General features: G+C 43.5%; 1 protein-coding gene across 2 annotated transcripts; it reads right to left on the bottom strand.

Annotated features, from left to right (window-relative positions):
- Positions 1-590: 590 nt before the first annotated feature.
- LOC149320311 (uncharacterized) lies at positions 591-14,217 on the bottom strand. Of its 2 annotated transcripts, none has more exons than XM_089502252.1 (5): positions 14,045-14,217; positions 11,064-11,172; positions 5,326-5,452; positions 4,232-4,324; positions 591-2,193 (listed from the first exon to the last, which is right to left on the bottom strand). In XM_089502252.1, exons 2-5 carry the CDS (start codon positions 11,097-11,099, stop codon positions 1,577-1,579), a joined length of 873 nt encoding a protein of 290 aa, XP_089358378.1. In that variant the 5' UTR covers positions 11,100-11,172; positions 14,045-14,217; the 3' UTR covers positions 591-1,576. The 2 variants fall into 2 exon arrangements, with proteins under 2 accessions (XP_089358378.1, XP_089358386.1); XM_089502260.1 differs by having other exon boundaries at positions 591-2,190.
- Positions 14,218-14,415: the final 198 nt, after the last annotated feature.

The raw sequence follows: 14,415 nt of genomic DNA, 5'->3' as shown, positions 1-14,415 counted from the left end.
GTCATTTCCAATTTACATCAATCCTATCATGGTTTTTTCTTGGCATGTTTCTTCAGAGGAGGTTTGCCATTGCCATCCTCTGAGGCTGAGAGAATGTGACTTGCCCAAGGTTACCCAGAGGGTTTTCATGGCCCACTTAGGGTTTGAACCCTGGTCTCCAGAGTCATAGTTCCAAAACACACTGCAGAAGTAACCTGGTTTGAGACCACTTTAACTGTCCTGGCTCAGAGCTAGGGCATCCTAAGAATTGTGGCACCAAAACCCTCCGACAGAGAAGGCTAAATGTCTCAAAAAACCCTATGTTTTCCAGTCCTCCCAAGCACCGAGCCAGGGAAGATAAAATGGTCTCAAACTGGATTATTTCTGCAGTGTTTTGGACCCCAGTCTCTAGAGTCATCCCCAGATTTCTAATGATCACAGATCATTCAGTCACACTCATCATATTTGCTTGAAACATGAAGTGATGACAGCAGCCCAATAAAGCTGTTACGATGCCATTTATTTTATTGGACAAGGAAAATAAGTTTTAACAATATAGAAAACGACAAAATCCGTTTCTCAGTCTAAAAACAGAAACAAAGCTGCACTTCTCTAATGGTTCCAGTATTTCCAAGCCAAGATAGTCATCTGGCTATGAAAATTTCCTATTCTCAGATTAAACTAAATGTAATGAAACATTTCTGTCTTCAGAGGGAACTTCTTTCCACAACCCATGCAGTAATCCAGCAATGATTCCATATAAAAACATTAATGTCACTTTGTGTGAGTTTTCTGGTGTTTAGTCAGGGATCTCACATTACGGCAGCGCTTTCCACAGCCGCTGCATCTATAGGGTGTGTGGTGCTCGGAATCTTGAGTCAGCCAATCAGGAGCCAGAGACTCTGAACCAATCAGAGGCCGGCTGGAGCTATAAAGTTTCGGAGGCGGTTGAGAAGAGGGGAGAAGTCGAGGGGGTTGGTTGAGTGAGGTTGGGAAAAGACTGGTCCCGAGGAGGGCTATAGTCTTGAAGTCCCTGAGGGGACAGGGTGCTAAAATGAGTAAATTTGATCTTTTAGACCAAAGGAAGGCCTAAAGATTAGGAAAAGGGTCACATCTGATGTAAGAGTTTCTATAAACCTTTGCAATTGATTGATTAAGAGACAAGTTTACAACAGTTTATTATTGACAATCTGTTATTCTGTTTTGTTTATAAAATAAACTTATTTTATTGATTTATAAGCAATCTGCTTGGCCTAAGTGATGGGTTTTTGCACACGCTACCAACTATATATTTGAGGCTAGAGATTTGAAATTTTGTTACCTCATCATATAGAAGGAAGATTTTTACATATGGGTCCTATGATGTTGATTAAGATGACCCTTCGTACCAAAGTGCCTCCCACATATGATGCACTGATATGGTTTCTCCCCTGTGTGCGTTCTCAGATGTAAACATAGACTTCCAATCAGAATGAAGATCTTTCCACATTCCATAGATTTGTATGGTTTAAATGTTGTGTGACTTCTTTCCTTTGTGAGCTCTTTGGTGCACAGTAAATGCTGCGCTCTGATTGAAGCCCTTTCCACATTCCACGCACTAATATGGCTTCTCCTCTTTGTGAATTCTTTGATGCATAGTAAATACTCCATTCCGATTGAAGCCCTTTCCACATTCTGTGCATTGATACCGTTTCTCCTCTGTGTGCATTCTTTCATGCAACTGGAGAGAATCTTTCCTACTGAACCTCTTTTCACAATGCTTGCACGCATATGGTTTCTCCCCCGTGTGAACTCTTTCATGTATAGTAAGCTTACTGAGAACACAGAAGCCCTTTCCGCATCCCATGCATTTGTATGGTGTTTCGTCTGTGAGGCCTCTTCGGTGCTCTAAAAAATGACTGTAGGCAGCAAACCTCTTTCCACAATGAGTGCATTTATAAATTTCTTCTTCCGCATGGATTCTTGCATGTACACCTAGAACATCCTTCCTACTGAAGCTTTTCCCACATTTCATGCATTTATGTCGTTTCTCCCTTGTGTGTACTAGACTATGTCTATTTAGTTGTTTTTTATCTGCAATCACTTTCCCACAGACAGCACACTTGCCTGGTACTTTTCGTTTTCTCAGTTTCTCTTTTTCGGTTCCAAGTCTTGCTTCTTTTGCTAACTTAGACAGTGGCTCCCTATCATTCTGACGGTTGTGGCGATAATCTGCTGGAAAGAAAGGAAAAGAAGGTCTCCGCACAGGAACCAAGGATCTCATCAAGAATCAAAGCCTGCTCCTGCAAGATTCTCCCCTTTCTGCACTGTATGCTATGCTTAAGCTCACTTTCCCTTTTGAATATACTAGTAATGATTTTCTTTTGATCTGAACAATAAGTGGAACTTCATTCTCATCAAGTTGGGGAAACTGCATATTTCTGCACAGTATTCTATGCAGCTTCCACTGCAACAAATGCATCTGAGGAAGTAAACTTTAGTCTAAAAAAGCTCATGCTGCCAACTTCTTTCTTTCAGTTAGTCTAAAAGGTGCTAAAAGTTCTCTCTACATACTACTCCAACTCCCATCATTCCTGAACATGACTACACTGGCTTGAGCTCGTGGAAGGTGGAGTTCCACAATGTCTGGAGGGCCGAAGGTTCTCCATCCTTTTGCAATGGCTAGGGATTCAGAAGAAGAAGATAGGAGGAAGGAATGTCAACCATCTAAGACAGGCAGATAGCACCATATAACCCATGGAAAACATCACAGACTTGGAATGAACATTAAAGAAGGTCAAGGAAGAAAGTGCAAAGGCAGGGAAAGGCAGCCGTGAAAAAACTAAACATGCTCCTAAAGCGTAAAGATATACAACTGAGCACTAAAGTTAGAATAATCAATAATCCAAGCCATTGTGTTCCTCATCACCATGTACAGATAGAAGAACTGGACAGTGAAGAAAGCTGACAGAAAGAAAATAAACTTATTTGAGTTGAGGTGCTGGAGAAGCATACTGAGGTGGATAGCCAAAAAGGCAAACAATATGGACCCTAGAACAGATTAAGCCTTAAGTTGTCCTGGAAGCCAAGGTGATGTAAATGAGACTGTCATACTTTGGCCATAACATAAGGAGGTGTGGGTCACTAGAAAAGATAATAATGGTAGGAAAGAGAGAGCGAAACATGCCAGATGGTTATAGTCAATCAGAGAAGGCTGCAAGACCTAAGCAGATGGTTGAGGATTACAGGGATAGGAGGTGTCTCATTCACAGGGTCACCAGGAGTAGAGGCTGACTTGAGGGCAGTTATCATCAAGTGACAGGGAACTGGTGTTTGGGCAATAGAGTCTATGAGCAGACTGATGCCCTGGACATCTGGAGGTCAGTCAGTTGCAAAGAGAACTCTGCTATTGTTCAAAGAAGAAAACTGTTTGAGTTCAGTTTCTGGGAACCACAGACTGAGATGTCCATCCCTACCCACCCACCCACCCACCCACCCACCTACCTACCTACGTATCTATTGTTATATATACTGTATATATATTGTTTGACTTCTTTCCATGATGCATGCTGGATAGGTTACAGTCTAGGCTGATCTCACATGCATCTTTCAACACAGGTCTACTGTGAGGAAAATGTTCTACCTACACGTCCCTCACTGTCTTTTCTTTGGCCACAGAATCCTGCATGTGCCAGCTCCATTGTACCACAATGATAGGGCATTCTAGGTATGTATGAGAAAGGGCTGTTGAAAAATAATTTTGTGGAGGGGGGGGGGGTCAAGTAATTTCTGAATTATGGCAACCTTAAGATGAACCTATAATGTGGTTTTCTTGGCAAGATTTGTTCAGAAGGGTTTTGCCCCTGCTTTCCTCCTTCCTTCCATTCTGTTTACCATTTCCTACTATACAGGAATGTCCATGTCTGCTCATTATCTCTTATTACTTCCATTTCCACTTCATGCCTATTAATCTCCATTTAATATTTTCAGACTGCATTTCAATGTGGGTAAGTAAAACTGTGGATTCTAGTCTTGCAACTGTACTGTTGTTGCTGTTGTTAACTGTCATCAACTTCAACTTATGGCAACCCTATGGACAAGAGACCTGAACTCTTGTATCTTCTGCAAATCAACAGGAAGCAGGTAGAGGGACAGACCCGAGGTATGTCCCCCATGAGAGTTAAATGGGATTAAGTACAAACTGAAGCATTCACCAAGATGTTCTCTCAGTTCCCAGACCAAAAACATCCCCACCGCATGTATAGTCAAATACCTCTTGATCTCTTATCTTCCCTCTCAGAACCCAAGATGAAGGGATCTCTTCCTTCTTCCAACCAAGAAATGAGGTCTGGTTCGGGGAATTCTTCTAAAGAAACAGAGAAACTTAGTTGTTAATGCAAACCAGGACAGAACTGCAGGAATGGGCCGACATATATTGTCTCTGCCTCCTGTCTTATTTCGGTCTTACTCCTGTCTTACTTCTAGTAAAAGGGTAAAAAACACTGGAAAGCAAGAAGAGTAAAATATCAAGTTGACCTAAGAAGGCAGGTGAGAAGCCACCAGATATGTCCACCAGGAGAATTCACAATCTGATGGTTCCTTTTGTTTTCAGAAAGGGTGTATCCACACTGCAGAAAGAAAGCATTTTGGCACGACTTTAACTGCCATGACTCTATTTTACAGCATCCTAGGATCTTGAGTTCGGTGAGGCACCAGAGCTCTCTGACAGACCAGGCTGAATACAAGATACAGCTGTGTTAATCTGTAGTATCAATCTCTCTACATACCTTACTAAACTACAAATCTCAGAATTCCACAGGATGGAGCCATGACAGTTGAAGTGGTATCAAACTGCTTTATTTCTGTAGTGTGGATACATCCTGAGGTTAAATGTGGCTACATCCTGAGGTTAAATGAAACTAAAATGTTCTCATACTACTTGTCTCAGCTTCCAGGTAAGGAGCAATCCCACCACACATGCAATCAAGTACCCAATTACTCAATCCCCTTCTTCCCAGACTTTGAAAGAAGGATCTCCTCCTTTCACCATGGTACAGAAAAAACACACCTTGGCCTGTTACAGACAGCCAAAATAAAGCTGCTTCGAGTCACAGTGAAGGTATGGTGTTTCAATGATGCATGCGTCCTAAGAGTCCAGAAGCCACACCAAAGCCACACTGAAGGGCTGGAGCATGGCTTTGGCCGACTTCTGGACACTTAGGACGCATGCATCATTGAAACACCATTAACTCCAATGTGACTTGAAGCAGCTTTATTTTGGCTGTCTGTAACAGGCCCTTACTTACTTATGAAAGCAACCACAGTTTGGTATTCTCTCTATGTGCAAAGGAGGTCTATGATCCTTACCCAGAGAAGCCAAGGTATCATAATTCTCCATCATAACCTCCTTGTAGAGAGTCCTCTGTCCTGGATCCAGAAGGTCCCACTCCTCTTCAGTGAAATACATGGCCACGTCCTCAAAGGAGATCAGGAGCTGAAAGGAAGGAAAACAAAAACACCCCAGTAATGATGATGATGATGATATTTATTCCTTACCACCTCTACCCACAAATCGAGTCAGGGAACAAAAACAGACCAATAAATACACAACATCAGTTAAAAACACACAACAAGACACATACATATTAAAACAATCCACATTTACGTTTTACAATTTAAAAATCATCTGGAGAGGCCTGCCAGAAGAGAGTGATCTTTAACATTGTTTTATTCTGGCAGGCCATTCCACAGTCCAGGGGCGGCTGAAGAAAAAATCCTCTGGCTGGTAGTTGCCAACCTAGTCCAGTCATATATGAGTTAGATTATACAGGAGGAGACAATCCCATAGGTAACCTGGACCCAAACCATGTAGGGCTTTAAAGGTAATAAGCAGTACTTTGTACTTTGCCTGCAAACTAATTAGCAACCAGTGGAGTGATTTTAATATTGGTGTGACTACTCCTGGATGTTCCAGTAAGTAACCAAAGTTTCTGAACTAGGTACAGGGTTGCCCAATGTACAGTGCAATGTTCAGCAACGTGTGCACTACCACCTTTAGGTCCTCCAACTCTAGGTAGGGCTGCAGCTGGCATAATATCCCAAGCTGATAGAATCATAGAATCATAGAGTTGGAAGAGACCATAAGGGCCATGAATTCCAACCCCCAACAGACTGCAACTCAGCATTTGCTTAAAGACACTCCGCCACTCTCCGAGGGAGTGTCTTCCACTGTCAAACAGCCCTTACTGTCAGGACCTTTCTCCTAATGTTGAGCAGGAATCTCTTTTCTTGCAGCTTGCATCCATTGTTCCATGTCCTAGTTCGCCACCACTGTCCTAGTCTGTGGAGCAGCAGAAAACAAGCTCACTCCAATCTCAGTATGACACCCCTTGAAACATTTCAACAGGGCTATCATATCACCTCTAAACTGTCTCTTCTCCAGGCTAAACATACCCAGCTCCCTAAGTCTCTCCTGACAGGGCATGGTATCCAGATCCTCCACTATTTTGGTTGCTTGGATGCTGCAGTCAGTACAAAATCAGCAGCTTTGTTGCTGACTGGAACAACATACAATAGTGGTCCTAAAAGAATGTCAAGAATGGGAATTCCTGCCAGACAGGATATAGGGTTAAGGAAGATGGTGATGGGCTATATAGTTGGTTTAGAGGGAGATTTGAGAAGGAGTTGTGCTGCAAGGGTTAAAGTGTTTCTAATGGCTGAGAACTTGCTAGAGCTGACTAGAAAGGAATGTGGAGGAGTTATCTCTCTTCAGAAGCTTGCCTTTGGGAAAGAGAAGGGTGATTATGAGAAGAGGGAAAATGTTAAGTTTTATTGGCAGGTTTAGGATTGCTTTAAATATATTAATAATATAGGTTTATATTGTGAAAATAAAGTTTGATAGTGATAAATATATATGCATATAGATAGATATTAAGGTTAATAAATAGAGTTATAGTTTGATATTGTGTTTCTATAACAACTTAACTGCAGGTGCATTGTTCCCAAGTTGTTTTGACTAAGCTGTACTGAGAAGGAGGTTGTTCCCAGGACTCTGCTCAAATGCTGGACTTTTGTCCAAGTATATAGTCACACCAGGTTGTGAGGTGGATGTATAAAAGTGGCACTTGTGTGTGTTCTATCTTAGATCTGTCAAAGACATTATAGACTTGCCTGTTAAGGTTTCTTTACTGCAAATAAAAGCTCTTCATTCACACTAAATGGGTCTGGATTCTGTCTTGTTTCTGAATTAAACCTGTGGGCAGGGGCTCGCTGACAAAGAATTGCACTGGATTTCAATTTGGCTTGAGACCTCAATACTGGAAGAAATCTCTATATGCAGTTTTTTGAGGACTGAGGTCTGCTGGCGGCGTCCCACCAGAGAGATCAATGCAATGTGTGAAGATTTGAGAGAGGGCTTCTCAATTATGGCTCCCCGTCAGTGGAACGCACCCCCCTGGGAAGCCACATTGGCTTGGTCCAGGTGCCCGGTTAGGGTTGCCATATCCTGCCTGGGGGCGGGACAATCCCGCTTTGGAACCGGGTGGGGTCGTCCCATCCCGGTTTGCTAACTGACCCGGGTTTGCCCTGGGTCAGCTGCCGCTGTGGGGGGCTATGGCGGCCGCGCTTGCTGTGGCCAAGTTGTGCCGCATGCGGCCACTCCTGCAGCCCTTGCACGCTCCCTCTCGTGCAGGGCCGCTCGCGCAGGGCCACTCATGTGGCCACCAGTGCCGTGGTCTTTGCTGGCCCGCGGGCGCTTCTGCTGGCCCTGCGCATGCCTTTGCAGGGCCGTGCGCAGGGCTAATGAAGAGGAGTTCCTCCTCTGGGGCTGAACAGCCCGCCCCTTCTACAGGCCGGAGCCTGTGAGTGCTGGCAGGGGGCGGGGCTGTTCCAGCCCCAGTCTGCCCCCATTGGCCAGCCAGACTCAGGAGGAGGAGCTCCTCCTCCGTTTGGTCCCCAGTGGGCTGGGCTGCAGCCGGAGGGGAAAGGTAAGGGCCATTTCCTTTCCCCTTTTTTGGTGCCGAGGAGGAGGAGGATGAAGATGAGGAGGAGGAGGAGGAGGTGGGTGCCCATTCCCAATACTGTATGTATTTTTTAAAGTGCATTTTTAAAGTGTATTTTTCCCCAAGTGCCTTTTCTGTGTGTTTTGGTGCTTTTAATGCTGTCTCCCTTGTTTTGTCAATGATAGTGTGATGATGATGATGTGATATGAGTCAGCTTCTGAAGCCGATAGAGTGTCACCTTCCAAAGTGTGTTTTTGGTGCTTTTAATGCTAACAAGTCTCCCTTGTTGTGACAATGATGGTGATGATGATGATGGTGATATTGATACTCTCTGAGGCAAGGCCAATGTAAGTTGCTCTGATTTTTACAAACTCATGCGCAGTGAAAAAAACCAAAGTCCCTTGACCAAGTACACACTTCTGAGAAGTACATTTGGTGCAAGAAACCTGAAACGGCAAATCCACTTCTTGTGAAACCACCTTGACGTGTTCGATATACATAGCCATGTTAAACTATGGTAAGTGTTAAACCCAAGGGGTTTGGTTATGGAATAAGCCTCTGAAATATGCAAGAGGCCATGTTAAGTAAAGCCATGTGAAATGCACAAATGTGTGTCGTGTGTGTTTTGGAATGAGGAGGGGGGTGGTTTGGCCAGAAAGGGAAGTCCATTTCTGCCATCTGTCTAGGAATAATGCCAAAATGTCCTCCATTTTGATCATGCCTAAGAAACATGCATTTATATTAACATTTTTATAAAAAATCATCAATTGTTTTCATGTGTCCTCCATTTAAAAGAAATGTGTCCTACATTTGAAAATATTGTCCTACATTTGTCCCGGTTTGGAGGTTCTGACATATGGCAACCCTGTGCCCGGTAAAACACATGGCTATTTGTTAAAGCCTTGGAGCCTCACCGATTTACATCAAAGGCTATGCACACTGTTTTTAAACTGTTGTAATCTTTTTATGAGGCAATGTGCTGTGTTGGTTTGAATGTTGGACTCCAAATGGATAGGGGTTCAAATCCTTGTTCAGCCACAAAAAGGCAAGCCTCAGAAGAAGGCCATGGCAAACTCCCTCTGAACAAACCTTGTTAATAAGATAATCATAGAATAGGGTCACCATAAGTCAGAATCAAAAGTACATACAAAAAAGTTGGTAATGTGTGGCCTGGTCTGAAGCCTAGTAGTTGGTAGAATGAGGCCTGATTGTACTTTGTATCATGAGTTGTACTTTGAGGCTTGGTATCATGAGTTGGAGTCAGAGCCCTAGTCTGAGCCCTATTTTTGTAGTTTAAAGCCTTACAATCAGTAGAGTGAGGCTGGGTAGCATCAGTCTAAGGCCTAGTATGAGGGCTGTTTTGTAGTTTGAAGCCTAGTAGTTGATAGAATAAGGGCTGTTTTGTTGTTTGAGGCCTGGTAGCATGTTGGAGTTTGAAGCTTGTTTTGTAATTTAAAGCCAAGTAGTTGGTAGAATGAGGCCTGATTTGTATCTTCTGGCCTGGTAGCATGAGTTTGAGGGCTAGTTTGAGGCCTGTTTTGTAGTTTGAAGGCTAGCAGTTGGTAAAGTGAGGCCGGACTGGTAGCATGATGCCTGGCCATTTGTAGTGTGTATTAATGCAATCTGGCCTGATATCGATAGATAGAGGCAGGGATAAAAACATTTAAATAAATAACCAGAAATTATTTCTTCTACATGCATTGATTCACAGAATTGATTCAGAATAGGAAGAGTGACTGAATAATGCTGTCTGAATCTTAAACAGCCTTAAAGACTAGTCTCTTTCAGCAGGCTTATCCAGATGATTTTTAAATTGTGAATTTAAATTATGAATTTTACACTGTTTTAATATGTGCACATCTTATCTGTCCTTTTAAATTGATGTGTGTCTTAACTGATGTGTTTTAACTGATATTGTTTGTTAATTGTTGTTTTCCCTGCCTCGATCCACAGGGTCAGGTAGTTAAGAAATCATTATTATCATTACTACTACTATTACTACACAGTGAAATAATCTTCCTATATACACCTCAGCTCCCATCCTGAGAAAAAGAAGTGATAATCTAAGGAAGCCTGTGTGTATGCTCTTTCTTTTCATTGTAGAGGTTGAGTATCCCTTATCCAAAAATCCAAAATTCAAAATGCTCCAAAATCCAGAACTTGTTTCACGGGTGTCTGAGTTAGTGACACCTTTGCTTTCTGCTGGTTCAGTGTACACAAACTTTGTTTCATGCACAAATACTGTACAAAAACTCAGGCTATGTCTATAAGGTATATATTTACTTATTTGAATTATTATCAGTTATTATAATAAATACATATAAGGTGTATATGAAACAAGAATGAATTTGCTGTTCAGACCAGGGTCCCTTTTCCAAGATACCTCATTATGTATGTGCAATTCTTCAAAAATCCAAAATCTGAAACACATCTGGTCCCAAGCATTTTGGATAAGAGATACTCAATCTGTATACTGGTGCCTCGGGTTACGAAATTAATTCGTTCCGCCATTCCTTTTGTAACCCGAAAATTTCGTAACCCGAAAGCACTGGAAAGCCTATAGCTGCACTTTGCAGCATTTGAATTTCGCGCCGAAATGAATTTCGTAACCCGAAAAATATTTCGTAACCCGAAACAGTTTTTGCCAATCCAACTTTTTCGTATCCCGGAAATTTCGTAACCCGATCATTTCGTATCCCGAGGCACCAGTGTACAGTTAAAAAATGAAGAAAGATTCAGTGGTGAAACAGACCAATATGCTGTGGCCCCAATCCGCCTTGAAGGTGGCTGAAAAAGGAGCAGCAAAAATCCACTCCTTCTTCAGCTGGCAAAAAGATGGCTTTTGCTGCCCCAATGCAACCCCTTAGCGGCTTCAAGCTGGTCTGGCGCCGCGCGGTGTATAAATGCCATGCCACCAGAACACCTTGAAACTGCCAATGTCTGTGCAGCCGCCCAATTTAAGGGTGACTTTAAAGTGTCATCGCGACATGTGGCATCTAAATGCCACACACCAATTATGCCCTGAAGTGGGCATATTTGGACTGTCTGTTTCAGCCCTTAGTTCCTACTAAAAAGATTGAGTACCTAAACCTGTATGAAAACAACCTGAGCTCCTTGATGTTGGCTCACAGAATCAAACATCAGGGGAACTGCTCTTGCTACTCCACTCCAACGAAAGGGGATCCGGATCGGGCCTCCGATGCTCCTGCTTTACCTGTGGAAGAAACAAGAGAAAGGTAAATGCCACCAACTCTTTTCTCTTTTAGTGGATATTTCAATGGTTTGCATACTGTAAGGGCTGCCAGCTTTCAGGGCCTAGTCCCAAGTCTCCAGTTTTTAGGGGGCATCTCTAGGCAGGGTAAATTTTTCCAGTTTGTTATGAGGGGTGCTCACCTTCAGGTCAAGAGGAAAGTGCTGGGTGCAAATCTCCAGCTCACCTAGAAGCACCATGCCAGAATTTGCAAGGTTTCATATTTCTCAATATGAAGAACTTGCAAGGATATTCCAGGAGGATCTGTGCATTGTATTTCCAGGACACTGCATCCTTCTGGCTAGAAGCAAGAAGGCTAGAATGGCCTAAATGACCCGAAGACAGCAGATTCCATCTGATCTTGGAAACTAAGGAGGGTCACTCCTGGTTAGTGCTTGGATGGGAGACTGCCAATGAATACCAGGAGCAGGAGGCTATATTTCTGAGGAAGGACTTGGCAAAAACACCTTTAAATATTCCTTGTCTAAGAAAACCCTCTGAAATTCCTGCAAGGGTCCTCAGAGGAGGGGAAGGAAGAAGTTTAGAAGACAATCCCTCACCATTAAAGGTGCTTGAAGAAATTCAGGTATCCAGATTTGCCTGCAAATGAGGTTCTTCCTGGCTCCATCTTTCAGAATTCAAAGGTACACTATAAACATATCCAGGGGCTGCCCTGTCACCCATGTAGCAAAGTACAATAACGCCCCAAATCCACAAAACAGCAATATCTTTCTTGGGCCAACCAAAATGCCCAATAACAATGGATGCAAACTGCAGGAAAAGAGATTCCGCCTCAACATTAGGAGGAACTTCCTGACAGTAAGGGCTGTTCGACAGTGGAAGACACTCCCTCAATAGAGAGTGGTGGAGTCTCCTTATTTGGAGGTCTTTAAGCAGAGGCTGGATGGCCGTCTGTCGAGGATGCTTTGACTGAGATTTCCTGCATGGCAGAAGGGGGTTCGACTGGATGGCCCTTGTGGTCTCTTCCAACTCTACAATTCAATGATTCCATGAACTTTTTAAAGTTCCAGCAAAAGTAATTCCGACTGCATTTGGTGTGTTTTACCTAAAGAGGAACTAAATGTTGAGGTTTCTGGAGAAATTCATTGTTTGCTGTCTAACAAAGGGGCAGATTCACTTGTGGGATCTTTTTGTGTTGCTAATGTGGGGTTTAATTTCTATTTCCTGGACTTTGAGGCTCTTTGTCTCCCAGAGACCACATGGCCAAAAGGGAGGCAGCATGGCTATATCTGCCTCCACGCCATCTTAACTGAGAACACCAACATCTGACAAAATGTAGGCCTGTGACTCCCACACTGTCATCCCCCCTCCGCTGTAAGGGCAGGTCACACTCTCTCAGCCCCACAGGATGGCAATAGCAAACCCCCTCGGAAGAAACCTGCCAGGAAAACCCTGTTGCCTGAAATTGGAAACAACCTGAAGGTAAAATACAACAGCAGCAAATGATTTTGGACACCTTTGCCTGATGAAGAAGCCAGAGAAAGTAGGAAAGCTTGCATCATATTGTTTGCGCATTTGGCTGGCCCAATAAAAGTATCAATAAATGAAAGTATTTGGATGTTTCTGTACTCAAGGGTTCACTGTTGCACACGTATTCTCACAACAACCCAGCAAGGTAGAAAAAGCAATTGACTAAGGCCTTTGAGGGCTGTGAGCCCAGAGGAAAAATACCTTTCCTGTGCTGTGCTGTGTTTATATTCGTTGTCCATTTCTTTAGTGGTACTGAGGAATCGCTGATTGAAATTCAGGGATCATAGAGTTGGAAGAGACCCCCAAGGGCCATCCAGTCCAACCCCATTCTGCCATGCAGGAACTCTCAATCAAAGCACCCCCAACAGATGCAGCCTCTGTTTAAAAACCTCCGAAGAGGGAGACTCCACCAGAGAGTTCCACTGTCCAACAGCTGTTAGCTTCAGGAACTTACTCCTGTTCTTTAGGTATATCCCTTTGCCTACAGTTTGCATCCATTGCTCTGGATCCTATTCTCTGGAGCAACAGAAAACAAGCTTCCTCGAGCCTCAGCATGACACCCCTTCAAACACTTAAACATTATTTGAGTCACTGGATGGAAGGCAGAATACTTAAGGAGGGGGAATAATTTCTACTTTTGGGGGGATGGGGGCCATTTACCTCTCTCCTGAGAGCACCCCTCTCCCCTTCAGCCTGCACTAGGGCACCCTGCCCCATTCCAAATCCTAGAGGAAGTTGCATGGATCACCCCTTGTCTACTGCCCCCCTCTCCCCTATCACATCGCATGTTCCAATCCCCATGTTGCATCCTCACCTCTTTGTCCTTCTCTCCACGAAATCCCCAATGCCCCTTTCCTAGACTAATCCTAGTTGTCTTCAATATGTTAGGGGGCTGTCCTTTACCCTGGACCCTCCCCTACAATATACCCCATTTCCTGCCTCTTTAAGAAAGAGAGCCTTGGATGCAGAAAGAGAGGGCCTGCTTCTCAAGTTTACAGGTGACCCCAATTCCTCAAATAGCAATTCCTCAAAGGAAAAGACCAGAATCCAAAATAAGATTAACAGATGATAGAGAATTGGGTCAAAACTAAGAAAATGAATTTCAGCTGGGAGAAATGTAGCGTACTACACTTGTGCAGTAAAAAGGACCTGCACAGAATATAGGTCAGGGGACACCTGGCAGCACATGCAAGGAGTCTTAATGGACCACAGGCTGAACATGATCAAGCAATGTGATTCAGCTGCTTAAAAAGCCAATGCAATACTAGGCTGCATCAATAGGAGTGTAGTGTGTAGATCAAGGGAAGACATAGTGCCACTCTATTCTGCTTTAGTCAGGCCTCACCTGGAATAATCCTGTGCCCAGTTCTGGGCAACACCATTCAAGGGGGATATTGACAAGCAGGAGCGTGTCCAGAGTGTCCAGAGGAGAGCAGCCAAAATGGCGAATGGTCTGGAAACCACCATGTCCTGAGAGGAATGGCTTAGAATTAGAATTCCAGGCCTGTTTATCTTTTCTTTTAATTAAAATTTATTAATACATTCTAAAACAAGGCCTGTTTGTCTTGTAGCATCATAAAAACATATATTTGGAAGGGATGCCCAATGGTCATCCCCCATCTCCCTTCTACCATGCAGGAACTCACAATCAAAGCACTCCCTGTGACAGATGGCCACTCAACCTCTGTTTAAAGACCTCCAAAGAAGGAGACTCCA

Source organism: Sceloporus occidentalis, unplaced genomic scaffold (assembly GCF_023333645.1).
Source record: "Sceloporus occidentalis isolate IW3139 unplaced genomic scaffold, rSceOcc1.0.p SCAF_1, whole genome shotgun sequence".
Lineage (NCBI taxonomy): Eukaryota > Metazoa > Chordata > Lepidosauria > Squamata > Phrynosomatidae > Sceloporus > Sceloporus occidentalis.
This window is presented reverse-complemented; position numbering and strand designations above follow the sequence as displayed.